General features: G+C 47.4%; 1 protein-coding gene and 1 non-coding gene across 2 annotated transcripts in view; both read left to right on the plus strand.

Moving 5' to 3' along the window:
- TBX5 (T-box transcription factor 5) overlaps positions 1-27,488 on the plus strand; it is a 43,435-nt gene that overhangs the window by 6,850 nt on the left and 9,097 nt on the right. Inside the window, exons 5-7 of the mRNA XM_024741544.1 lie at positions 1,908-2,060; positions 9,709-9,800; positions 26,359-26,585. Of these exons, the coding sequence (XP_024597312.1) occupies positions 1,908-2,060; positions 9,709-9,800; positions 26,359-26,585 (472 nt within the window). The remainder of the gene's footprint in view (positions 1-1,907; positions 2,061-9,708; positions 9,801-26,358; positions 26,586-27,488) is intronic.
- TRNAE-UUC (transfer RNA glutamic acid (anticodon UUC)) lies at positions 24,865-24,937 on the plus strand. The gene has a single exon. It is a non-coding gene; the product is annotated as a tRNA-Glu (tRNA).

The following is a 27,488-nucleotide window of genomic DNA, read 5'->3' on the forward strand; positions in this document are numbered from 1 at the left end:
TTCTAGGCAAAATGCCGGGCCTCCTTTGCGTTTAAACCAGGGTGTTTTGCCTGCAGCGGCCAGCTCGTGATGCATCCCAGCGCAGACGTGACCTCCACCTTGCGTGGGTGTTGGCTGGCTGACGGTGTACCTGCTGTCCCTGCGGATGCTTTAGGTTAAGCGCTGGGGAGAGAAGGGACCATTTTGTAAAGGTCCTGCGTGCATCTCCCAGGACCGCGTCCTTCTGGAGGCTGGGCCTCCGTGGCACCTTGGTCTGGGCTCCTTAACTTTCCCTTTGCGGCCCGGGTGTGCCTTTGGGGTGGACCCCCGGGGAAGGCGCGCGCACGGTCCCGAGCCCTGGGCGCCCCTGTGAGTTTCAAGTCCTTCCAGTTCCGCGGAGGAGGGCGCGGTGCTCTGAGCCGCTCCGGACTGACCAGTTGCCACCCATTCCCACCCCAAACTCCGGACTTTTGAGTCCAGAGCCGCCCTAATGAAATTAAGGGCCATTTAGATCGCCCTCGCGCTGATGTCTCCACACTGTCCCCAGCCGTCAAAGCAATTTGGCTAAGCCGGGATGGTGGCCGCGCCGGCCCGCAGGGCCTCGCTGCGTCTCTCTGTCGCCACGCCGCCCCGGCCGGCGTCGCTATCGGTCAGGGAGGCGGCCGGGCCGCGGCGGCGGCCGGTGATTAGAGCCGCGCGGCCCGGGGTCGGGGAGCCGCGGGGTCCCGAGCTTTTCGCCCCTCCCCCGGCCTAGTCGGGCCGCGCTCCTCTCCCCCTCCTCCAGGTCGGTTTCAAGGGTTGGCCCGAGAACCCTGCCCCAGGGTCATCCAATCAAAGACACTGAGACTACCTCCGCCGCTCAGTTTGCGGTCCTGGGGTAAAAGCAGGCCAGATTTTTCAGCTCGTGAAACGCGGCAGTTCTCCCATTCGGTGGGTATAGATCAGGACGTTTTGAGAGATATTAGCGTTACCAGCTTCCCGGGAGCATCAAAAGCACGGCGCCATCAGAACAACAAACTCGGTGGTTTTTAGTAAAGATGCGCATCTTCTCCGGAAAGTTCCGCTCCAGCAAGAGTGTGGTGACTGCACACCCCCTCCTAATATTCACAATGGTGGCTGTAAGAAGAGCTGCAACCGTGAGACCCCCGACTAGTCCCTGGGAACCTGCCCCCCCCCAAAGACATGGAGAAGATCGAAAGGAAGGAGAGAAATATTCCCCCCAAAGCAGATGCCACAGTGCTGCCTGGGGCCAGGTCTGGGGATAATTCCGGTGGCGGATCCTGAAATACTGTGAAGTTGGAGACAGGGAATCTCAAGGGCAACCAGACCCCTGTTTGATGTTAGGGGTGGGGTGGGTGCTTCCCTCCCACCCAACTCACACCCTAGAGTCTCCCCCTTCCCACCATTTTCCTCTCTTTTTCCTCTGATATTTCTTCCAGTTCTGCAAATGCTTGGTCTCTTCCTTTGCATCTCTTTGAGCCTTTTTTTCTTGGGCGGGGGTAGTTATATATATATGTGTTTGTTTATTTGTTTCTGCTGTCCTTTCATTCCAAAATCGTTGCCCAGGCTTCCTTGAGGGGGGCACCAATTCCTTGCCCCAAACTTGCTTCACTCCCGCTGGGGGGGACATGCCCTACGCAGGGAGTTAATTTATTAAACTAACTTTATTAAGCATTCTGATTTACTGCTGTGTGTGCTCTGGGTAGATTCCTGGAATATTACCCTGGCTTTTTCATATGGAAATTGTCATTTTTGAAATGTTTCTTTTTAATGAAATCACTGGCTTCTTTTCAAAAACAGGAGAAAAAAATGGGACCTTTTCTCCGAGAGCCTATATAAGGAACGTAATTTTGGGGTGGAGAGCGGGGCTTTATGGAAACAAAGGGGTTTGATTTTTCTTACAATCTCATTTTCTTTATTGTTTTTAGATTATTCTGAATTCCATGCACAAATACCAGCCAAGATTACACATCGTGAAAGCGGACGAAAATAATGGATTTGGCTCAAAAAATACTGCGTTCTGTACTCACGTCTTTCCTGAGACTGCGTTTATTGCGGTGACTTCCTACCAGAACCACAAGGTAAGCCCAGTACCCAGGAACCGGCGGGCCTGGGGCCGCCCGCTAGTTTGCATGAATCGCAGTGGCTTTATGGGCACCTTTATTCCTCCGCACAGTGGGCACCAACTTCTACTTCAGTGGGCTGGGGCAGGGACAGAGCTTCAGCCTAAGGATCACAGCTGTTTGTACTATATTCATGCGGTTGGCACGAAAGTCACACACACACACACACACACACACACACACAGCCCAGATAGAAACGAAATTATCAAACCATAGATGACCACGTGGTATCAATGCTCGGTACTCAAATGTAACAAGGAGGCATCTCGCTGCAGTCGTGAAGTGATCAGTGAGAAGAAAGGTCCCCGTATTGTCCGGCTCCGTGCTCTTGGGTGGGGACGTGGTGCCTCCCTTCCTGGGACCACTTTTTCTGTGGGGGGTCAGTCTCCTTCCCTCCTCCACTCTGCCTTTTAGATGCATTTCAATTCCAATCGGGGCAGGTGGCAAAGTTGCCGGAAACCTTGAGCTTGGGTTTTCCCAGATGCTTCCTTAATTGTTTCAGCGATTACTGACCCCTGGACCACATACTAAAGCAAGGTTGGCATTGCTTAAAACAAAAGCAAAAACTGAGTAACCTGTGTCACTAGCTGCCTGGATCAAAGCTCTGGGGACTTAAATATGATCCTGCAAAGATACAGCTTGGCGAGGGGAGCATGCACGCGGCCAATGCATCATTTGGTGGCTGTAGTGTGGTATAGAGGTGGGACGTCGCAGGTGGATTGTGTCACTGTCCGACCTCCACGCCGTTCGAAATCCAGGCCCCGATTTGGGCCATTCAAGGCTTGACCGTGATGTTGGAACAGGGAGCCCCATCACCGCGGGTTGGGGGGGAGTATCTTCTATTCTTGCCCAGGAGAAAGGGCTTGTCTTGACTCGTCATGGTTCATGTCTGTTCTTGAGAAACCTGAGTGCACGTGGATTCATTTTATTGGGGTGGGGGAGGGCAGGACTGAATGATTCCTAAGCCTCATTACGGAAAGATCTGGAATCAGGAAAGGCAAGATATAGGGGCTGGGGAGAGGCCGCTGCCGCTGTGGGATTGTGGACCGTTGGGAGTATTATGAAGTGATTTGGGGTTAGAGGGCTGTGGGAGGGGAAAGTAGGGCGGGTCATGTGGATGACTTACCCAGATGGATGTGGGGATGGGGGACCCCTCCCCCTCTACAGCTCCTATCCCTCCCCAACCTGCGAGGGAAAAGTGGGGTGGAGGGAAGGTACAGGGACTGTGGAGCCAGGCAGGGGAGGCCAGGGTAGGGTGAGAGATGGGCTTAGCACCCTAAAGCCTCCAGTCACCTCTTGAAGGTCATTTCATGCAGTCTGTGTGTTGGTTAATCCCCCCACCCCGCCCCCTGCCCCCATGAAGCAAGGGCAGTAACGAAATGCTGTGGGTAATCTCCAAATTCAGATTGTCAATGACCAAGGCAAGCTGTGATGGATGGTCACTTCCAGGCCACACGGCCTGTCTGGGATCCCAGGCCTTGAGAGAGCTTCCTTTCAGCAGAAAACTCACTCACTCCCCTCCCCCCATGCCACGCAATTACTTTTTAAAGGGAGATTTTTTTTTTCTAAGTTTTTCCCACTCGTTGAACCAATAAGAGCGAAAAAGTAAGGTCAAGTGCCCTGAAAGTTCCAGCACTGTTTCAGGCTAATTTGAGATCGGCTGCTAGAGACCTGTCTCCTCCATGGCTGTTGTAAACCTATGTTTAGCTTTGTGGTGATGGCCACAGGGCAAAAAAAAAAGGAAAACATAGCAACCAGGATGCTCAGTTCCTCATATATATGTATGCTTAGAGCCTGCTAGTCCCGACAGGGGGTCCAAAAATATGTGGGATCTTTTTTTTTTTTTTTTTTCTGCCAAGGAAACCCATGTTCATCCACAGAGGACAGGAAGTGATAGACACATGAAAGTGATCTGCTAAAGAAACACGTGGGTGTTCAGGTCTTTTGGGGGAAATTCCTAAGTTCTATGTAGTAAAGATCTTAGGCGGGGTCCATCAGGAGTGGGTGGATCTGGGGGACCACGCATTCTTTCTCTGTTTATAGCTTTATCGAGGCATAACTCACACAGTAAACTGCACTATTTGATGTATTCGATTCGCTAAGCTTGACATATGTGTATATCCATGAAACTATCACTGTAGCCACATAGGAACATACTCCACATCCCCTAGATTTCTGTTTAAAAAAAAAAGTCTTCTCCAGTGAATATATTTGGTGATCTGTGTGTGTGGAGTGCCTGTCCAATGGGGTGTGTATGTGTGAGTTTTGAACACAATCTAGGAGATGGTGTATCTAAACGCTCGTGGGTCTCCAAGTATGCATTTGGATATATGTATTTTGTTTTTGTTTTTTCTTCCAGTTTTATTGGGGTGTAATTGACATACGTACTGTGTGAGTTTCAGGTATATAGCATCATGCTTTGACTTACCTATATCATGAAATGATGACCATGGTCAGTTGAGTGATGGATATAATAGCTGTATTTGAGGATCGCACAGGAATTACTGATTTTCTTCATTGGGTGGGCCAGGAAGCCCGGTTGTGCCGTACATATAGGTCTTTTTAGCCAGCCTGACATCCAGAAGAGGGATTTCATAGGAGAGCACTTTCAGTCACTCTCCCCCATATGAGGTTTTCCCCAGTATTTAGTTATTGAGTACCAAAGACACCTATTTTCTTTGTCAGGAGGAAGTCTAAAGCAATGGATTTTTCCAGTAGAATCCAGGCCCTTGCAGACATTCCTCGCATGGATATATGATGTGTGACTTAAATAAGCAGGTCAGGTTGAGTGTGATTTGTGGACTCTGTTTTGTTACTTTATTGTCCCACCTGGACGGGATGTTGAGACTCCTGGCTTCATGGGTAGAAGCCACCTGAGCTGTCCCTCACCCTCCTGTAGGGTTAGGACGAGAATCTGCAGGCAGACTGCCTGGGTTCAAACCCATTTGACTTGGGCAAATGATTTAACTCAGTTTTCCCCGTCTGTAAAATGGGGATAAGAAGAGAATTTATTTTTTGTGTTTTGTTATTGTCTTTGTGGGGATTAAAATGAGGTAATCCGTGGAATGTGTTTTGTGTGGAACCTGGTACAGAATCAGCACAGTGTTAGTGATGATTCCATTGATGGACTGCTTAGCTGATCTGTTTATTAATGGGGCAACTCCGTCCAAAACACGCGTGTTGGAAAACTCTTTGCCTACCCTATTTTAGAATCTGAAAGACTGAGATTTTTAAATAACTTCTTATTACTGTGGTTGAAACACAACTACAAATGTTAGTCTTTGTGGTTTAGTTGCTTCATTCCGTGGTTGCATTTTCAACCCAAGGACTGTTTGCCCAGCGTTATGCTTTGGATAATTGCGCAGGGAAATAAAAGCAGTCTGTGAGATTAAATTGCCAGGATAATTTGGAAAAATACGAGCCACCAATTTTGGGTCCAAAGGGCTTAGTGCCTCCAGACTGATTTGGAGGCAGGTACCAGGTACCAGGTGGAGGCAGGTACGTGACCGGGTTCATTTCTTACACTGATGTCACACACCTGTATACCATGGAGTTCCAATGACACGACATATTTCCTGAGCCCAGCTGTGATCCCAAGCTGGATTTGGGAGTTATTCCCTCAGGTGGTTGACAGCTTGAAAAAGATACTTAAACGCTCGACTCTTCCCCAGCGACTGTTCGCTCTGTGAAACATGTTTTTGGAAGGTTTGCGCTGCAGTTGTCAGCAGCTCCCAGAGCAATCCCTAGAAATATTTAGGTGTTAAAAAAAGATCACACGGGCATTTCATTTCACTGCTTTTGCAACAATGGCTTTGTATGCAAGCATGTCTCTCCCCCGATATTAACTTACTTTGCCATTAAAAGGCATTTTCCTCCTGCTTAAATCATTGTGTATGGAGCCTGTACTTATGAGGTATGAGCCTTCTGCTTGGGACCAGGAAATGAACCCCTAAGAGAGAGACATAATTAAGACTTTTGGCCCTCGAGAGGGCCAAAAGTGAGAATTTACAACAATTATTCTCATTAATTTTTACAACCTCTGTCTCACTGGTTGGAGCTGGTATTTATATTTGTTTCCCCCACCACCACCCATGCCCTTCCCCCGGATATCCGGTTTTATGCTGATTTTGGAGGGAGTACATTTGTATGACGAATGGAAGTCAATTTCAGTGGAGCCTTTGGGTAGAACTCAGACATCCAGGTGTATCAGTTTATGTGCCCGTGAGTGACTAGCTCTGTGTTAGGAAGGGAATATCATAGACAGGGTTATGGTAAGTGAGGGGACAAGTGTGAAATAAGTGTGAAATCAGATGGACATTTTTACCTGCACCTAAGCTTGCATGTTAACTTTTCTCAGGGGTAATTCTTATGTCCAATAGGCATCTACGCTAAGACATAGGTAAGACCCACACACCTGAGTGTATATCTAGCAAACTGTGCGTATCCTTTGCCATCGTATTTTTGCACCTCTGTTTGAGGTGCAAGGAATGGGTTTGAGCAGAAAATTTTTGCTGATAAAATACCAAAGCCACTCTTTTCTTTTTTTTCTCAGGGTAATTTTTTTATCCTGAGCTCTTGGTGGAACAGTGATGTCATGGAATAGGCATTAATTCAGCCCTGATGCCACACCTTCATTGTCTTACTGTCCTCGGTATATTCAGGGGCTGCCTTCTGTCACCGGGTGGGTGGGAGGTACAGAAGGCGAGATAAGGATTCCCTCCACCCCTTTTCAAAATGATCTAATTTTTACTTAACTTTTTGAGAATTCCCCTCTCCCCCTTTAAAAAATGATTTATGGTCAATTGGGTTGCATTTTATTGTCATAAAACCGGAGTGAGAAAGAAATCCCCACTAGGTGATGGGCTTTTGGACTCAGAACTGGCTTGAGGAGTATACATGTTCAAGACTGTTTTCCAAAGAGATTTTTTATTTTTTATTGCAGTATCATTGATCTACAGTATTGTGCCAATCTCTGCTGTTTTCCAAAGAGATTTTACAGACGTTTCTACTCATTCTGAAGAGTTAATTCAAAATCAGAAAGTTGCAGGAATGGGTACAGTTAAAAAAAATGAAGGAGGAGGGAATGTGTATACATAGAAATACCCAAACATATTTAAAAAGTTTTACAATTGATTTTATTTTTTGGAGCAGTTTAAGGTTCATAGTAAAGTTGAGTGGAAAGTACAGAGAGTTCCTGTATACCCTCGGTCCCCCTGCATGTACAGCTTCTCCTGCTCCCAGCATCGCCCCCCAGAGTGGGACATTTATTACCGTTATTGAACCTACATTGACACATCATCACCCAGAGTTCGTAGTTTGCGTCAGGGTTCACTCTAGGAGTTGTAGACTCTGTGAGTTGTTTTTTTTTTTTGGCTGTGCCATGCAGCTTGTGGGATCTTATTTCCCTGACTAGGGATGGAACCTGTGCCCCCTGCAGTGGAAGCGTGGTGCAGTGGAAGCGTGGAGTCCTAAGCACTGGACCGCCAGGGCAGTCCCTAGACTCTGTGGGTGTAGATAAATGCATAATGACACATCTTCACCATGATGTATCCTACATCATGAATCGTTTCACTGCCCTAAAAATCCTCTGCGCTTCTCTCGTTCATCCTTCCCTTCCTCCTAACCCCTGGCAACCACTGATCTTTATGCTGTTGCCATAGTTTTGCCTTTTCCAAGATGTCATATGGTTGGAATCACATAACATTTAAAAAATGTTAATTTTACATATATATTTTACTGTGAACACACACACATATGTAGTAATTTTATGTTCATGGTAGAGTCTTGGAGTTAGAAGGAAACTTTATAACACCACCTCTTCCAGAAAACTGAACAGACCAGAATGCTTGCCCCCAAATGGACAAATTATGGGTGCATTCATCGATGAAACCTAGTTTTGCAAAGCAACTACTTGGTTTCTCAAAGTCTATAACGATACTACTGGGGATAGAGGAGATGGTTGTGTGGGTACTTGAAGATGATGGGATCACAAAAAAAATTGTTCTTATTCCAATTATCTTTCTATTCATTTATCAGAGAGGAGTCTTATTTCAATACCAGTTTATGATAAATACTTCTCTAAAAGTGTCAAATTTTCCCTTGCCACAAAGAGAAGGCAGGCCTTAGGCTTGGAACTTTCCGGGGGTACCAGTAGAGGGAATTTTTTTAAAAATTAATTAATTAATTAATTTTTGGCTGCATTGGGTCTTAGTTGCGGCATGTGGGATCTTTTGTTGCAGCGCGCGGGCTCTCTAGTTGTGGTGTGCGGGCTTAGTTGCCCCGTGGCACGTGGGATCTTAGTTCCTTGACCAGCGATCGAGCTAGTTCCCCGACCAGGGATCGAACCTGTGTCCCCTGCATTGGAAGGTGGATTCTTAACCACTGGACCACCAGGGAAGTCCCAGTAGAGGGAATTTGATATACTTATTTTCTTTTTATTGACTAGCAAGTGATTCCACTTTGACGTATAGAGAAGTGATATAATTATTTTTATAATATAAATTTAAATCAAAAGTGGTTTGATTTAAATAAAAATATTAAGCAGACCAGTGAACAGGGACTGTATAGATACGATAATGATGGTGAAGGTGACCTTGGAATGACTGGCCTCTGAAGAAAGCTGCCCTGGTTTCCTTGAAGTGATTATATATATAAAAATTCAGTTCACACACAGCTTTTAGGAAATACTTCTGGCAAACTCCATAGGGATGCACTCTTTTACCTAGACCTGCTACCGTACGCTCACGCTAACAGAATACGTGTTGATGGTTTCCATGAAGGTTCTGGACCTTGAACCAAAGACCCTGTTCCATCACTAAGCTTTGTATAGTGATAGAAAAAATTTCCAAGAAGAGGGCTCTCTCTTCCTTACCTAGACAATTTTTTTTTTTTTTGGACTTACCGTGCGACATGTAGGGTCTTAGTTCCCCGACCAGGGATTGAACCCCACTGCCCCCTGCAGTGGAAGCGCGGAGACTTAACCACTGGACCGCCGGGGAAGTCCCCCTACCTAGACAATTAAAGAGTTTTGAAGCTGTTTGGTAGCTATCATATACGTTATAATTTTATATGTTGGTCTTTATTTAATTAGACACCATTTTCCACCTGAGCTAGCAAACTGTATCTGTGAAACTATGAAATGAACGTGAAATGAGGTATAGTAGGATTTTGAGAGCAATGATCAAGACCTTCCCAATGGAGATCGCCACGCTGCAGGAAGTTGACACCGTGTCAACATGGTACAATTTTCCAAGGAGCAGGGGGTGTACCAAGTGTTGAGGCCAAGATTGTGTTTGAAACACAAAATGCTACGATTTAGGAAAAAAAAAAGAAAAGCCACTCCAGCCGGAATGATGCAGAGTAGGACTCCAATTAATGGGCAAACTGAAACCAGGTTTTCTTCCCCTTTTAAATACAATCTGATCTAGGACATTTTCCTCCTTTCGAATGAAGTGATGGGTCCCGTTGATGTGACGGGCTTCACTTGCTTCTTTGGGTTGCCAGAAGGTTGCGTTTCCATGACACTTATTATTAGCCGGGTCCCGAGGTAGTCTTATAACAATCAAGTGAAAACGGAACTCTCTCTCTCTCTCTCCCCTTCCTTCAGATCACCCAGTTAAAGATTGAAAATAATCCCTTTGCCAAAGGATTCCGGGGCAGCGATGACATGGAGCTGCATAGAATGTCGAGAATGCAAAGGTGAGAAAATGGTGTCCTCCGCTCCCCGCCTCTGCACTCCCCACCCCCACTAATAACACAGGTGAGCCAGCAACACCAGAAGTGCAGGCACAGAGAAATGGGGTCCTCTTTGCCATCAAGAAAAAGGAGAAAGAGCCTCTTCAATCCCACTTTCTGGTAACCCTCCAGAAAGGTGGTTTCCTCTATCAGGCAACATGGAGTGCGTAGCTTTAGGGGAGAGCATGTCAGAGGGCATGTGATGGTCTCCATCTGCCTCGGGAACAAAAGCTACAATCTTGTCCTATTTCTCTGTTGTCTCTCTCCCTCAAGTGAAGTCCGCTCTCTCTTTCTTCCCGTAAGTTACAGCCGATGAATGATGTTCTTTTAGGCAACAGCTCTTGATAAATGAAAGGGAAGTTAATGGCTTGAGTTCCTGGGGGTGATATACAGACAAAGTTGACACCATGTGGTGTCCCAGGCATGGGGGATTGGAAGCTGGTGATAAAAATTGCTCGGTGTTTTTACATATCCTGTGGTCACGGTCGCTGATATGATGAATAGAAGGGGCTGTGGAGAATGGGAATTTGGTCTGATTTGAAAGGATTGTACAAGCGTTGCCAATTTTGTTAAATATTCTCTCTACCTCTTGGTAGGGTTCCAAAATAACTTACCATATGGCAAGAGAATTAGAAATATATCTTGATCCCTTTGACCAAGAAAGTTTTCTTCCTCTCTTTTTGGTGGGTTTAGTATTTCAAAATAAAATGAGGTCATTTAGGAAGCTTTTCCTTATCCCTTCTGGAAGACACGAAAAGGGAGAGTTGGGCAAATGGACAGATGTAGCCATTCAAAGGAGGACAAGAGACCTAAGAAAGAGAAAGAGAGAAAGGCCGCAGCTTTGTGGTCTGAACATTGGGTTTAGAAATGCATGCCGTGGAAATTGTTTTCAGATAGCGGGCTTACCAGACCTAATTGTGCATGCTTTTAAAAAATAAATATGCCATTATCCTCAGATGGGACACGTATACCACACTCATATGAATTCCTGCATTCATAACTGGTTTCCTTCACAATTGTGGATTTGTAAGGCGCTTTTTGTGGCGAAAATAACCAAGTTCTTAAATGATTATTTAGCAACATTTTTGGCTTTCCGTGTCTACATTTGGGAACTGGAGTTTGGTTTAATCTATGGCCGTTGGAAGAGTTGACAACAAATACCACTTAAAGGTGAAAGAGGCCAAACTATTTTCAGCCGTAGGCTCGGGGTGCCAAGTTTTTATTTCTATGGCGTCTAAACCCCCATCCTATCCTCATGGTCGTCTGTCATCACAGCAGCTTTGCCGTTGATGGACAGTCTCATCTTGGTCCTCCTGCAGGTAGGGGTCCAGGCTGTGCAGGTAGGGACTGGTTCCAGCCTGCAACTGAATACCTTCTTCCCTCCCCCACTTCTTCCTTCCTTCCCACAAGGTCAAGAGCAGGTGGGATCATGGGTTTAAGGTGCTCGAATCGCCCCCTCAGTCTTACCCAGTCACCAGGTCCTGCTGATGCTACCTTCTTATCATATCTCTCAGGTCGCCTCCTTTCTCCATCCAGGCTGCCTATTCCAGCCGCCACCGACCTCGCCTGCTGCAGCCTCCTAACCTCTTTAGACCTGACGTCAGCTCTGTTCCCCTCCCGGGGGACGTGCTCCAGGCAGCTGCCAAAGACATCTTTGTACCACGCAAATCAGACACGCTTACCGCACAGCCTAGAACGCTCCCAGGCCTCCTATTGCTCTCAGTGTCAGGTCCAGACTCCTTGGTGTGGTTGACCACGCCCTTCCCGTCCAGCCTTGCCACGCCCCCTAGCTTTGTTCCTCACCAGCGTCCCCTCTCCCTTTCAATCATGCTGAAGGAGCTGCTCCAAGTCTGTCTTCTTTCCATTAGTTTTGGCCCTTTGAACAGCACAGTTGGTCTGGCTCTGTCTTTCTCTCCTCCTTTTCCATCTCCTGCCCATCACTAAAGCCTCCCTGTAGCTACTTCTTCCTCCAAGAAGCTTCCCCTGGCCACAGACTGCGTAGTCAGGGCGTGTCTATTCCCAAGAGCCCTCACTGCTTTCCTTTGTCAGGCCGGGGCCCCTGTGCTCTGGAAACTGGTTGGGCAGACGATGGACGTCAGAGGAAAGGCAGGTGGGGAGGGACAGGTGTTTGAGAGCTCACATGTCAGCGATCCTGGGGACTCTCTGTTACAGCTCTGAACAACACGGCTGGTTAGATATTTAGGCAGATGACTGTACTTTGGTCTGAACGGGCTGCCCTAACCGTCCCCTAGTTACTGCAGATTGGCTGAGGTGTCCTTTCCAGGTAGGCCCTTGGAGATGGAAGGAAGGCAAGGCAGTTGGTCCTCAGAAGTCAGTGATTGACGTGTTGGATCGAAACTCTCAGCCTCCGAGCCACGTGTGTCTTTGTGGCCTCATTAGGAGTTGTACTGGGGAACAGGGTGTGGACAGGGTCATGCGCCCAGTTCTCTAGAGATGGCCCCTGGGGAGGAGAGGGAGCGGAGAGGCTCCAATAGGCTTTGGAGTCAGACAAACCTGGGTTCAATCCTTGCTCTGCGTTTATCGGCATGTGACCTCAGGCAAGCAGTTTCACCCCACGGAGCCTCAGTATCCTCATCTGTAAAATGGGCATAAATAAATATAGCTTCCCCTTTCTGGGGTTCTTGCAAGAATGCCTGAAGAGTGCTTGGTTCCTAGACCACGCTCCAAAAAATGATCCAAGCTGGGGAAAACTCCTCATGCCTCCCAGTTTTACCCTTGTTCAGAATTTATTCTGGGCTGTGGTCCCAACTCCCAGCTCGCAGTAGGTAGTGACAAGTGGGGAAGATGGCTCTCCGGAGACGGCTGTGATAACAGCCTGGCTGGAACGGCAGGCTCACTGTTGATCTTGTAATCCTGTTTCCTGTCCCCCACACACCCGGTGACAGCTGGCTCAGGGAGCAAAGCGGGAGGAATGAAATTTCCTCTAATTCCAACAGTCGGACGAAGGGAGAAGGGTGGGGTTAAGGAGGGTTGAGCCTTCACTCGCAGTGATCCCACATAAATAACGTTTGGATTAGCTTGGCCAATGTCTGGGCACTCACCGCCCTCTCCTCTCTCTTCACCCAGCAGTCTGCGTTTGGAACATCCAGAGGGTGTCTTAGTTTTCCAACACTGAGGTGCGGTTTCTAGTTACCGAAGTAGTAACTGCTTATTCTGAAAGTCGGGGCGCGAAGGGAGAGCACAAAGAAGAGAATAAAATCATTCCACAAATCCTGCCTCTAGCCGGCTGATTAAAATACATGCCAAGGTTATTTTGAAAGGTTAGTCTGTGGCTTAAAAACTTCTTATCCCTAAAAACCAGTATTTCCCAAATTGCAGTGCCCCCTCCCCTGGTGAGAGATGAGATGATATTAGAGGGCGCCCACAGACACACAGTTGCATCAGGCTGATTTCATAGACAGTATTGTTTAGAATGCGACTAAGTTTGGTTTTTTTTTGGCTACACTGTGAGGCATGTAGGATCTCAGTTCCCCGATCAGGGATTGAACCTGCGCCCACTAAGCGCAGAGTCTTAACCACTGGATCGCCAGGGAAGTCCCCGAGACTAAGTTCTAAGGAAGGAAGGGAAGAAGGAAAGGAAAGAGGGAGGGAGGGAGGGAGGAAGGAAGGAGAGTTAAGGCTGATTATTTAAGGAAAATATTAACTAAATGGCAGGACAGCTGGTGGACATTGTCAAGGTGATGTGCACATCGCAGACATCTGGGAGTTGCACCTAAATAAATGCTCACCTTAATGGGAAAGTGTGGGAGCTTCACTGTCAAAGGTGAACAGGAACTTCCTTGGCCTGTGGGGCCGAGGCCAGGGCCCTGGGGTTGGGGAGGGCACCTTTATGGAGAGAATGGGATCCAGGCATTGCCCCAGCAATGGGATTTGAAACTGTTGGGAGGAAGGGCTTTCTGCGTTGGATCAGGGATCTACCTGTCTTGGGCTCTGGAGGAGGCGTCAGACTCTAAAGATCTCTGGAAGCCGGCTGGCGTGGCACTATGGCAGGGAACACTGTTCCTTAGAAGCGTGGGGTCCTAGAGGTAGAAGGGATCCCGGGAGGTGGCATCTGGTCCAACCTTCTTCCTTTTGCGGAAGGGGAAACTGTGGCCCAGACACTCTTTTATTCAGTTTTTGATCTGTTGCCTGCTTCCTCAGCTGACACACATTCGTTCAGGGCTTATCTATGCCAGGTCCCGGGGATGCAAAGGTGAATCCTTGCATCGAGGGGCAGGGTCCACGGATGGAAAGGCAGGCTCTGGAGCTGGGGTCCAGGCTATCACGCTGATTAGCCCCGGGGCTCCCCTGCTCCATGGGGCTTCTATCTCCTCATCTGTAAAATGGGAGATAATTATAGAACCTACCTCCACTGCTGTTGCGAGGATGAGGTGAGGTAATGCGGGTGTCCTAATTACTATTGCTACGAAACGAATTCCTGCTAAGTTTCACGCGGACCGGCTGCGAAGCCCTGCGCTCTGAGCTGTGCCATCAGCTGTGTGTGTGTGAGACTAAATCCGGGACTGCCAGAGCTGTAGCACTTAGCTTCCGACGCCTCCGCGGCCCACTCAAGGGGGAGGAGGTACAGGCAGCCTCGATCCTTCCGTGGGGAGCTCAGAGGCCATCACAGTGCTCCAGGTTTCATCCGCTCGCAACCTGCTAGCCCTCAGGAATGCTCCCTCAGTGCTACTTATGGTGGAAAGACCAGGCATCGCTCGCTGTCACTGCACGAGGTGAAGCAGGAAGTCCCAGGGAAACACTTGGGTTTAGTTCAGGATTTGTGGGTCGGGAATTTGGGAAGGATGCCTCTGGGCGGTTGTTGCTTGCTGTCCGGTGTTGGTGGGGACGGCAGGTATCTGAAGGCCAGACAAGGCTGGACGTCCCAGATGACACACCCCACGACCAGCGATTGACTCTGGCTTTCGGCTGGGAGCCCACCTGGGTTGTCCACTGGACTGTGTGCATGTGACCCGTCCGGCATGGTGCACTCAGGGGAGTTAGACTCCCTCCGTGGTGTCAGGCTGCCCCTGGAGAACCACAGGGTCTTTGCTCACTAGACCTTGGGAAGCTGTAGTGTCTTTTCTGCTGCGTTCTGTTGGTTGAACGGGACTCACTGGGATGGGCCCAGATTCCAGGAGGAAGGGCAGGGATCCTTCCTCTCGATAGAAGGAGGGTCAACGAGTGTGCGCCCATGTTTTAACACTGCCCCAGTGTGCCCAGGGGTGCCTGTCACGGTCCCTGGCCTGGAGTGACCCTGGGTCATGTTAGGTGCTGAGATGGGGTCCTTCCCCTCGTGAAGCCAGAGGCCAGGTTGACTGCCGGTTAAGGTACAGAGGCCTGGCCGTGAGCTTTGTTTCTTTCGGATGGAGAGAATCCCCCCTCCGCCCTGCCAGGCCGCCACTGGTCTTTTTGGAATGACAAACCCCAGAATCTGAACGAGCAGCAGCAAAGCGCTTCCTTGGACACTTCTTGATTTAATGCACACAGAGTGGCCCTGAGCAGCACCTGGTCTCTGCACCATGCACAGCATTTACTGGGTATTATTGGGAGGCTAGCAGAGTGCAGCAGTGGTGGCTTCAGAGCCCTTCGTGGGAGAATTGCGGTTGCCTCTACTTCCTCGGGTTTTCACTGGACTGCCGATACCTTGGCAGGAAGTCATCTCCAGAGCTGGGGTACTTGGAGTCTCTGTTTGGCTGGCCTGGATTTTGAGCCCCTCAACCAGAGAGCGGACAGAAAAGCTTAGAGCCCAGGATGTCCCAGGTAGAGCCGATAGGTTGGTTTTGTCAGCCGCAGGCCGTCGACGTCTCTCCACCGTCGTGAGAAATCCACCACTGTCCCCGACCTCTGCACTGCATGTCACCTCCTCCTCTTCTACCTTTAGGGCGGGGCTTCTTAATCAGAATCTAAGATCCCATTGGAAAATCCGATTAGCAAGGAACGCTGAAAAACTCAAAATATATAAATAGAAAAAAATGTCAAAGAATTTCAAGGGATTCATGGGGTCCGGGACCCTTCAAAGGTTAAAATCCTTCTACTGGAGCCGTCCCTCCTTTTCCAGCCCTTCCTTCCTGATTTCAAATGAATGTTCAGCTCCCTAACCTCAGATGGCCTTTTTCAAATGAAAGGCTCAGCGCTCTTGTATTCTCATGCTTGTGGTTAAAGGTGATGGGGAAGTCCAATTAATGAGGCGTGATTTCCAAGACAGCGTCCTGGAGATGGCGTTAAATCCCCACTTCTTGCTGTACTTTTGGCTAGGCACGTGGCTTCTCTCAGGAAATTGTGAAGTTATGTAAAACAAGAGGGGGGTTATGTTTGGGAGGCCAAGCCAGCCTAACTTGTGAATGGAGGTTTGTCCCAAGGGGTCCCATCCTGAGTCCTGGTTGTCCATCATGTCCACCGTCGTTTAAGGTTTCCCATTCGTCTGCAACATTGTACCCACCTCTGTCCTCCCCAGCCCCGGCCCCAGCGAACCTGCTCTTCAGGGATAGTGTCTAAGGGCAAACCACATTGAAGCAGTGTTTCTCAAAGTTTTGGCAGACATCGCATTAGCTGGGGATGGGGAGGCTCGTGAAAAAAGCAGATTTCTGGGTCTCACCTCAGAGGTTCTGAATCAGTGGCTCTAGGGAAGGGGTCCGAAACTGCCCTTTAACAAGTTATCTGATGGAAGGGTCCCCTGGTCACACCTGGATAATTTGTTTTGGCCCTACAGAATGAGCAAAGACATGCAGGTAATGTGTGATCTTACTTTCTGGAAATAGAGCTCTTGTGCTGGGCTGTTTTATAAAAAAGAATCCTTTTCTCTACTCCTAATAGGGAGTTCCTGGAGGGTGTCCCAGTGTTTCATTATGAAACATGTAAGACGTATAGAAAACATGGAAGAACTATCTGGTGACCACCCATATGCCCACTGATTAGGGTCTGCAGTTAACATTTTGCTATATGTTTGCTCTATCACACATCCATCCACCAATCTGTCCATCTGTCCATCCATCCATACACCTACCGATCTATCCATTTATCTATCCATCTATCAATTCATACATACATTTATTCTTCCGCCAGTCTATCCATTCACCAATCCATCCATCCATCCACCCATATCATTTGTTTTCTGGATGCATTTCAGACTCAGTTGCAGACATGAGTACCTTCCATCCTTGTGTGCTTCAGCGTGCATACCATTAACTAGGATTCAGTTTTTTTCGTGATTGTCTATTTCAGGTAAAATTTACATACTGTGAAATGCGCAGCTAAGTGCGCCATTCACATCCTGACAAATACCCATACCCGTGAAACCCAAGCCCGTATCATGATATAGAACCTTCCTTCACCCCAGAAAGTTCCCTCAGGCCCCTCCCCTGTTAATTCCTCCTCCATTTTCCCACCAGAAACAGTCAATACTCTGATTTTTTTAAACTGTAGGTTAGGTTTGTCTGTGATAGAATTTTATATAAAAGGAATCGTACAGTGTTTACCCTTTTGCTTAAGGCTTTTTCCTCCTGGGTAGCTTTTTAAAACTCCCAATGTCCAGGCTGCACCGCAGAGCAATGACATCAGTATTTAAAACAACATTCCCCAGGTGACTGCAGGGTGCAGCCAGGTTTGAAACTCACTTCTCTGGAGAGATTTCCCTATCTCTACCCATCCCCACCTTAAGCCCTGTCTCTCACCTGTCCCATCATAGTGGTTAACGTCCTCACATTAGGAATTTGTTTTCCTAGAGACCCATTCCGCCATAGGTGCTTTTTGGTTGGTTGGTCTTTTTTTAAGGGGGAGAGGCAGACTTTTTTTTTAACATCTTTATTGGAGTGTAATTGCTTTACAATGGTGTGTTAGTTTCTACTTTATAACAAAGTGAATCCCTTATACATATACATATGTTCCCATATCTCTTCCCTCTTGCATCTCCCTCCCTCCCCCCCTCCCTATCCCACCCCTCTAGGTGGTCACAAAGCACCGAGCTGATCTCCCTGTGCTATGCGGCTGCTTCCCACTAGCTATCTATTTTACGTTTGGTAGCGTATATATGTCCATGCCACTCTCTCACTTTGTCACAGCTTCCCCTTCCCCTTCCCCATATCCTCAAGTCCATGCTCTAGTAGGTCTGTGTCTTTATTCCCGTCTTACCCGTAGGTTCTTCATGACCTTTTTTTTTTTCCTTAGATTCCATATATATGTGTTAGCAAGAGGCAGACTTTTATATTAGTCCACAGAACATTTAGTATTCTTGCAGAAGTGGCTGCTTTGGGGTGACTTTAAGGTCACCATTTCACTGACGGTCATTCTGCATATGACCAAGGGGCCCCTGTGCTTCCTTTCGGAACACAGGAGGCCTTAACACAACCCCTTGAGTACAGGAAGCAGTTTCAGAAAGGTCCCTGTGCCAGGTTAGTCCCGGTCCCTCTGCACTCTGGCTTCCAGAAGCACCGAGGCCCAGCCTCAGAAGGCATCCCTCTACCTTCTCATCCTCCCTCCAAAATCATTAAAAACAAAACAAAACAAAACTAAAACTAAAATCGGTAAAGTCTTAAGCTCTTCAATTTAGTACTAGATACCTGGGGATACTATCTGATGTGCTATTACTAAGAGCCCGCCCCAGGTTTAGTTTGCTTTGATCTTTCATGACTGTAGCTTCACATCCAGCTTTTACCTTGGGACTCACAACTCATCTGTGACGGGGGCCTTGCTATCCCCATCTGCAAAGGGAGAAACTGAGGCAGAGGGAGATATCCTGAATCATCCACATAACTGGTCCAGGACTTTTCTCTTGATTCTGGAGCTGCTTCTGTAGTGTTACTCAAAACCTTCTTGTGAATCTCAGACCCCTTCAGAGTAACCGATGCAAGTATGGACCTCTCCCTAGAAAAAACTGACAAGCTCTACTCATCTGATATTAGGGGTTGGGGGGGAGCGATTCATAGATCAGTTGAAGCCCTTGCAAGGTAAGAACTTCTGCTTCAAAACATAATTGTGCGGTTTCTAAGCTCGTGTTTATCGAGCAGTGTGTCCCAAATATATGCTAAGCCTTTCCAAACATTGTATCATTTGACCATCCTGAGAGGCGGTGAATCTGATATTCCCATTTTACAGACAAGAGACTGAGGCTCAGAGAAAGGAAGAACTTAGCCAGCCCCACAGTGGCCAAGTTGGTGGCTGGGTACCAAAGGAAGGTACATCCACACAGCCTGACTTCAGAGCTGCAACTTGAAATGACCACCCTGGTATGAACTTATATATATGAGATTTAAGAGTTGCCAACCAAAGTTGTCATAAATGGTGGGTGCTCATGGCTAGAGAGAGCAGTGTCTTTGAGTCTCTCTCTCTTTTTTTTTTGGCGCGGCATGTGGCATGCAGGATCTTAGTGCCCCCTGCAGTGGAAGCGCAGAGTCTTAACCACTGGACCGCCAGGGAAGTCCCAGTCTTTGAGTCTCTTGCTGTCGCTTACATCAGACAGCCCTGGTTGAATCAATGGTGGGAAATTCCCTTTACTTCTTTGTGTCCCCGTGGCCTCGCCCGCGAGTTGGAGCAGCGTCCACCGTGCTTTTCTCCAGCTCAGTGGTGTGGTGAGATCCGAGTCATAAAGCGGTCGTGAAGCACTTTGTAGACGAGGAGGGAGCGATTCGTTATTTGCAGAGCAAAAACCCACTTGGGGTGAGCTGCCTCCTGTCCCTTGAGTGTCCACACACGTTAGATCAGAATTGCTTCCCCAAGCGTATCAGAAAGTTAATAAACCGGGAAGGCTCTCATGGGACTTTGGGGCCCCCCTTTTCATTTTAATAGCAGATTGAAGTGCTAGTGAGAGGAGGAATTTGCTCTTCGAGAACAGAGATTTTACAGTCCCCAGCCTCGCCCCAGTGCGCTGCTTTAGTCGTTTGAGAAAGGCTGCCAGAAACTGAGTAAGCATCGGCAGGGGAAAACAACAGAAACCTCCCAGCACCCCAGAACCTCTGCCACCTGCTCCCGTGAAAAGGCCAATTCAGTCGGCTGCAGTGGAAAACATTCTCGGGCCGTTCGTTAGCAGGCTGCGACGCCGTTTGGCCTTGGATTTCAATATTCCCTTGTAACGTTTTACAACCCAGACCCGGCGACAATGGTGTCATTCATTGCATCCGCTCACGCGGAACAGAATGTGGGAGGGAGGCGGAGCTGGGGAGAAGCTGGTCTGCAGCCCTGACACCCAGAGTGAGCTGAGGGACTCAGGACCCTGGTTGGTGTCCAGACTGGGCAGAGCGCGTCTGTGTCTGCAGGAGACAGCGGAGAGCAGCGGGATTTGACACTTGGTAAAGCAGGATTGATTGACAGTTTGACCGGTAAAGGTTGCTGTTGCCTGGTGTAGCCAATATCTAACTCTGGCATCACAGAGGAGGATGCGCTATGTAACAGAATGGTTGTGTCATCCCAGCAGTGATGGGAAGGCAGCAGTTCCCTTGGCAAGCGCTTTGGAACAGCCCTGACCTGGAGTGCAGCTCGGCTTTACCTCTTCTTAGCTGGGTGATCCGGAGCAAGTTGCTTAGCCTTTCTGAGCCTCATTTTCTCTATCTCTAAAGTAAAGCTAATCATAGTGATGAAATGGGATTCTTGCCAGGATCAAATGAGGGAAAGCATGTAAGTCAGCCAGTACAGTAGCTGGGACATTAGGACGCACAGAGAGAACAACGTGGACGATAAAGAGGAAGACGAGGATGAGGGTGGTGGAAAAACAGTCCCCAGTTGCTGCCCTCTTCCCAGACGCACGAGGGCTTTTCAACTTTCACTTTAATTCTCTGGTGTCCTGGATTCTTCAATGACGCTCTCAAACTGTGGAGGAAAATAGTTTATCTTCTCATCATAGGGACTTTAGAGGCTTTTGCTATGTTGCTACTCACTGAGTTCCTTTGATTGGTCCGGGAAAAACAATCCCGGGAATTCCCTGGCGGTCCAGTGGTTAGCAGTGGGCGCTTTCAATGCCAAGGGCATGGGTTCGATTCCTGGTCAGGGAACTGAGATCCCGAAAGCATTGTGGTCAAAAAAAAAGATGCCAATGTTGTTTGTTGGTACCATTTTCTCCTCTTTGCCTCCGTAGCTCCATCCTGATTGAGAAGTCATTGTACTCTTCCATGCCTCAATCTTGACACCTGTCAGATGGATTTGGGGATGTTGCCTTTCAGGCATCAAGAAAGATGTGCGTGATTGGTGGTGGGAATGATATTTCAAGTCTTCAGAGAGGAACAAACTGAGAGGGACAAGTGGTTATTGGGATAATAGGCCTTTCCCACTTCTGTGAGTGATAGTAATCAAAAGCAGAATTTGGCCTTTCCAGGGAGTAATTTTGCAATTTGGCAGTGCTGGAAGGGAGAATTCCACGGAGTCCATTGATACATTCTCTTGTAAATTCCCTCAGCCAACATTTTTTAAGACTTATTTTCTTTAATTAAAAAAATAACGCTCTCCATTAAGAATATCAAACGAAAAGAGATTCCCCCCTTCCTGTTGGATCTCTGACAGTCCAGTACTTGAACTAAGCAAGACCTAAATAGAATTGCCAGTGAGATCTGACAACCTTTATGTTTTATTATTATTATAATTTTCCTTTCTCCTCTTCTTCTTCTTCTTTTTTTTCTTTCCATTTTGTAGCTTCGGCAGCCAAGGGAGAACTGTAAAGCTGATTTCATTCCTTTCAGCCTCCTGGCCCCAGGAGGAGAGTCTGAGCAGTGACGCTGCTCAGGATGGCTCCATCTTTAGTTCTGAGATGACACAGGCCACGGGAAAGCTGGGCTAGGAGACCCCCTGGGTGTCATGAGGGTGTCTGTAGCCTCATGGAAACTTGGCAGATACTCCGTTGTCCCCTGCCTGGTTACTCTGACGTACTTTCAGATGACAAAGGCGGGGGCCCAGGATGGAGATGGTCGTCCCCCTGAGGGATGGGAGAAGTGAGAGAGGAGTCTTGGGCCCCAAACACCCGCACCCCCAAAAGCATATTATGTTTTAAAATTGAAAGAAGTCAGTAGGAGATTGGCTAGAAGTAATTCGGGGACAGCTGGGTTAGAAATCTGGTGGTGTCTCTTTGTAGCTCTGTGATCCTGGGCAAGTTATTTAATCTGCCTGGGCCTCAGTTTTCTAATCTGTAAAATGGGGACTAAAGCAGTACCCACTTCATAGGGTCATGGAGAGGATGAAGTGGGCGGATGCAGCATTCTTCAAAATGTGCTAGGTGTAGTGCTCTTCGTAAGATGATTTCAGGTGTACCTTTTTTTTTTTTTGGCGGTACGCGGCCTCTCACTGTTGTGGCCTCTCCCGTTGCGGAGCACAGGCTCCGGACGCGCAGGCTCAGCGGCCATGGCTCACGGGCCTAGCCGCTCCGTGGCATGTGGGATCTTCCCGGACCGGGGCACGAACCTGTGTCCCCTGCATCGGCAGGCGGACTCTCAACCACTGCGCCACCAGGGAAGCCCCAGGTGTACCTTTTGATTTTAATAGGTATTTACTTAAATTGCATTAGGGAAACTGTAACTAGTACCAAAACCCCCTAATTTCATGTATATTACTACTCAGAGTGAGGCAAAACATATTTAGATAAAGAATTCATTTTAAAAATGGAATCAGTTAAAGTATAGTTGGTTCATGGCAAAAATCACAGCTAAGTTCGAGATTTCCTGATACATATTTCTTCTAGAGAGGCGTTCTTACTCTGTTTCAGGCCATGGGCCTCTCTGGCAGTCTGGTGAAGCTTAGGGATCACTTCTTAGAATAATCTGATTAAATGTGTAAAATAAGATGCATTACATGGGAGCACATGTATATGTATAGCTGATTCACTTTGTTATAGATCAGAAACTGACACACCATTGTAAAGCAATTATACCCCAATAAAGATGTTAAAAAAAAAAAAAAAAGATGCATTGATTGCCAAGGAAGCCAGTTATATTAAAATATAGTTGTCAGAATCTTTTCTAAATGGTGATATAGTAATATGTGCACTTTATGAACGTCTTAAGTAACAGGATCTGGTGGCAGGTCAAAAACGACTGTATTTTTGTAGTCATCACGAGCATAAATGGTGTCTGGAGACACGTACCGCTGCAACGGGATGTGAAGCTATTTTGTTTCTGTTGATGACAGTCGCTAGGGCTGCTAACTGAACCGTGGCGTGTTGCTGACACCCAAACAGAAAGAAATACTAAATTCCAATTCAAGATTAGTGAAAACAAAGACATCATTTTGAAAATCTAAGTTTACACCCCTAAGTGTTTCCCCAAAGTTAAGATCTCCAAGTTAAGGAGACAGACAGGCTTATGGCACTGCTCCCTCCCGAGAAATTTTATGGGCTGAAAGCACGAGTCATTTTGTAACGGCAGTCACGATAGTTTCTACTATGTGCCAGACATTTTCTAGAGTGTATCGTTGGGTAATTTCAACAATCTTGGGAGGTAACTGACGCATGCTCAGAGAGATTGTGTCTTGTCCAAGATCACATAGCTGTTAGATGGTACGTCTGGTATAGAACATATATTTTCCTGAATTGAACACCTTTATTCTTCCCACTATACCCTGATTCTTAGATACCCAAGTAAAAACCACAGTCCAGTGGGTTATCAGGGAAGGGAAGTGTCCGGAGGACTCAGGGCTGACTGCTGTGGTTTCTCCAAAGTATCTCCGTATTTCTCCCATTTTGCAGATGAGGAAACTGAGGCTTAGCTAGGTCACCTGCCAACTCTATGACCTTTAGCTGAGCTCTGTGCTACAGACTTAGTGGATTGGAGAACTCATTTCTGTGGGTTGCGTGAAGAAGGGACATTTCCTGAGGGGTATTGCTAGCAGCTTTGCTGGATCCGCAGATGACCGGAGATCGGATTCAAATCCTGTTCTCTCCCTCTCACTTCTAGGGACCTGTCTTGGGGGAAATGCGGGGGAAGCTTTGAGTATCTTCAACTTCATTTTCATTTTGCTTTCCAGCCAAGCAGGTCCTCCCCTGGGAATTTCAGCTCTGTTTCCATTGCGTTTTGCCAGGCGCGGTGGTGCGGTGGGTGGGGCTGGGGGGAGGATGGATGGAGAGTCTGGAGGGTCACACGTCGCTCCGGACGACTGTATGCGCTTCCTTTATTTGTGTATTCCTCCTAAACTAGTCCTCCTGCTACACTATAATAATAATTATTATATTAATAATTCATATATTAATTCTGTTAATAATTGGTAATAGTAATTATTGTTTTCAACATGGAAGTATTCATCTAAACTTCGTAAGCACTCACTGTAAAAAGAGCCAAGCCGTGCAGACGTACAGAAAGTAATAAGTTGATCTAGAAAGTCTCCCAGGGCTTCCCTGGTGGCGCAGTGGTTGAGAGTCCGCCTGCCGATGCAGGGGACATGGGTTCGTGCCCCGGTCCGGGAAGATCCCACATGCCGTGGAGCAGCTGGGACCGTGAGCCATGGCCACTGAGCCTGTGGGTCCAGAGCCTGTGCTCTGCAACGGGAGAGAGGCCACAACAGTGAGAGGCCCGCGTACTGCAAAAAAAATAAATAAATAAATAAAATAAATAAAAAAATAAAAAGTCTCCCGTAACCCCAACTTCTGGAGGGAACCTCTGGGATTCATTTCATAATCTAGACCATGTTGTTTCCCCCTTCTTTAACTTAATTCAGCTCACACAGATTTCTGAATTTGTGCATATCCAGCCTTCTCATCCTTTTCAAGGCTGCATAATATTCCATCGTTTAGCTCTATCAAAGCTGACGCTACCATTAATGAGGACATTTAGGTTATTTCTGGTTTTTTCCCTTGTTACAGACAGTGCTGCAGAGAAAATCCTCATACTTACATCTTTGGGTACTGACCTGATGGCTTCTTGGGAAAATCCTTCGTAATGGGATTGCTTGCTCCATGTTATTGTATATTATTATTATTGTTTTGGCCATGCCTTATGGCAAACGGGATCTTAGTTTCTTGACCAGGGATGGAACCCGTGCCCTCTGCATTGGGAGTGTGGAGTTTTAACCACTGGACCACCAGGGAAGTCCCTGTATATTTTTAAAAATGGATGCTCTTGGGAATTCCCTGGTGGTCCAGTGGTTAGGACTCGGGGATTTCACCACCGTGGTCCCAGGTTCAATCCCTGGTCGGGGAACTAAGATCCCACAAGCCATGTGGCGTGGCCAAAAAAAAAAAGAAAAGGGGTGATATCATATTGCCTTCCAGAAAAGATGGGCAAATCACCCTTCCATCAGCCTACACACTGTACTAGTTACTCTCCTGAACAAGATTTCCTTCCCCCATCCCAAACGTTGGCAGCCGCCTCCTCTTTGTGCATATGGGAATATTATGGGTCGGGCCGTTCTCTTCTTATACACCCCAGATGTTTCTCTCAATTCTACCTGTTATCTTTGAGCTGTCCCTCCTCTCAGCTCCTTTGCAAACTCTCACTCTGATCCCTCCCCCACCCACCTGGCTTCCTTTGGGACTCTTGTGATGCCCAGCACCTCTTTCTTCCTTTCCAGGAGAGGTTTCGGTTGAATTTCTCAAACTCTTATGTGGCAAAAAATGGTCTGAAAGCTGAAGGGAAGGGAATGTGGAGGACGGATCCTATGAGTGTGAGGGACCAGATTTTGAGCACTTTGGAGGAGGCTGTACCTATGGCGTCACAAACTGAGGCTCAGAAAGGTTGTGGCCCAGAAGCCTGTGAGTGGTGGAGGTGGGACCTGAATTTGGATCTGCCTGGTCTTAGCCTCCATGCTCTTTTCTCTATCTCCCTTGTCCTCCTTTTTCTTCTCCTTTTCCTTCCCCCTCTCTCTCTCCCTCTACTCTGCCTCCAAAACTGTGACAGTCCTTCTGATGGCTACCATCTGTTTTGCCAAACACTGTTTTAAGCCTTTCACGTGTATTAACTAATTTCCTCTCTCAATAACCCTTTGAACCTGGGGTTTTTCATTATCCCTTTTTTACAGATAGGAAAACCGAGGCGCGGAAAAGTTAAGTGTTATGTCATTGGTGACAAGTACGGCACTCAAAAGGAAAGTCTAAGGCACGAGGAGCAAACTATTCGAGTTAGGGTCACCTAGGTTCTTACGTGGCTACCCCAGGTGGTCAGCTACCATTCTTTACTAATGTTGGGCAAAGGCCACAGCCCCATTTTAAAGATGGAGATCCAGAAGTTAAGTCTCAGTGAGCTCTCAGCTCTTTAGCTTTTGAATTAGGGAATTCAAAGACGTCTAGAATAGGTTGAAATATTTCACCTGCCATATGTGTTTATTGATTGTTGAGAGGGGTCTCAACTGGGGGTGCTCATTTACCTTTCTGCATATGTATAGAGCTATTCATAAATCTACTCGCCTAATGTATAAGACATGAAAAGTGGTGACTAAATATATACGTATAGGATAGGATGCATTGGATGCACTTGAGTATAACTGGATCTATTCATTCATCAAAGATCCCTTTGTTTCTTATTCTGTGAGTTTTCCGGTAGAGTCTTTGACCCTGTGGTTCAGCCAGCGGGAGGATCTCTGTCAGGCCACTGATCAGTGTTACTTCGCATCTTCTGTCTTTCAGTAAAGAATATCCCGTGGTTCCCAGGAGCACAGTGAGACAGAAAGTGGCCTCCAACCACAGTCCTTTCAGCAGTGAGCCTCGAGCTCTCTCCGCCTCGTCCAACTTGGGGTCCCAGTACCAGTGTGAGAATGGTGTGTCTGGCCCTTCCCAGGACCTCCTACCCCCACCCAACCCGTACCCGCTGCCCCAGGAGCATGGCCAAATTTACCACTGCACCAAGAGGAAAGGTGAGTGTGGCAGCCCTGCCGTCCTGGCCACTCTCTGTACTTCTTCCTTCTTTTCCTTGAAAAAATAAGTACACATAACTACGTGTATTTATTTTTAAAATGTAAGCAGTGCAAAACTACAAAGAGATTGTAAGAAATTCAAACCATTCAAGTAAAGCTACAGATTCCTTTGACGCGTACCCCCCCTTCCTTGGGGAAAACTTATTTGAGATGTTCAGACCCATTTATTTATTTACACTTGCACACACCCACAAATACAAAGAGTTTTGCTTTTAGTTTTAACAGTTGATATCATACCGCATCTATTTTGCAATTTGCATTCTTTTAAACTTTAGAATGCATCGTAGATACCTTTTTGTGAACTTAGAGTGGCCTCATTCTTTTCAGCTGCTGAAGAGGAAGTATTGCCCCAAAAGGATAAAGCTGAGTTTATGTTGCCACTAGTCGTCAGGGAGTGTGCTTCCAGGGAACCTCCTTGGAATTAGATGTGCCCTTTAGTTCACGTGCAGGGTTTCTCCCAGGTGGATTCTGAGCTCTTCTTTCCTTTCCAGATCAAATCAATAGCGAAAAAGGCGGGGAGGGAGAGAACAAAATCACAATAGATTTTTCTCTCCTGTGCATCCCCTCTTTAAATCTACTAGGCTGCGGTCTGAGACACAACCTCGTTTCCTTTGCCAAATGAGAAATGGATGAATTTTTTCCTAAGTTATCTGAGTCCAGAGTGGAGGTTAAGGAAGGAAATTTCTGGTGGCAGTTTTTCGAGGCAGAATCGAAGGCGTTGATGCGGGCAGTGGGACCAGAGAAACAGATTTGAGTCTCAACTCTGCCACCAGCTTCCTGTGTGACCTCAGGCAGGCGTCCTAGCCCTGCTGTGTGTCACTTTCTCCCTTTGTAAGTGATGCT

Source organism: Neophocaena asiaeorientalis, unplaced genomic scaffold, assembly GCF_003031525.2.
Source record: "Neophocaena asiaeorientalis asiaeorientalis breed wild unplaced genomic scaffold, Neophocaena_asiaeorientalis_V1.1 scaffold648, whole genome shotgun sequence".
In the NCBI taxonomy this organism is placed as follows: domain Eukaryota; kingdom Metazoa; phylum Chordata; class Mammalia; order Artiodactyla; family Phocoenidae; genus Neophocaena; species Neophocaena asiaeorientalis.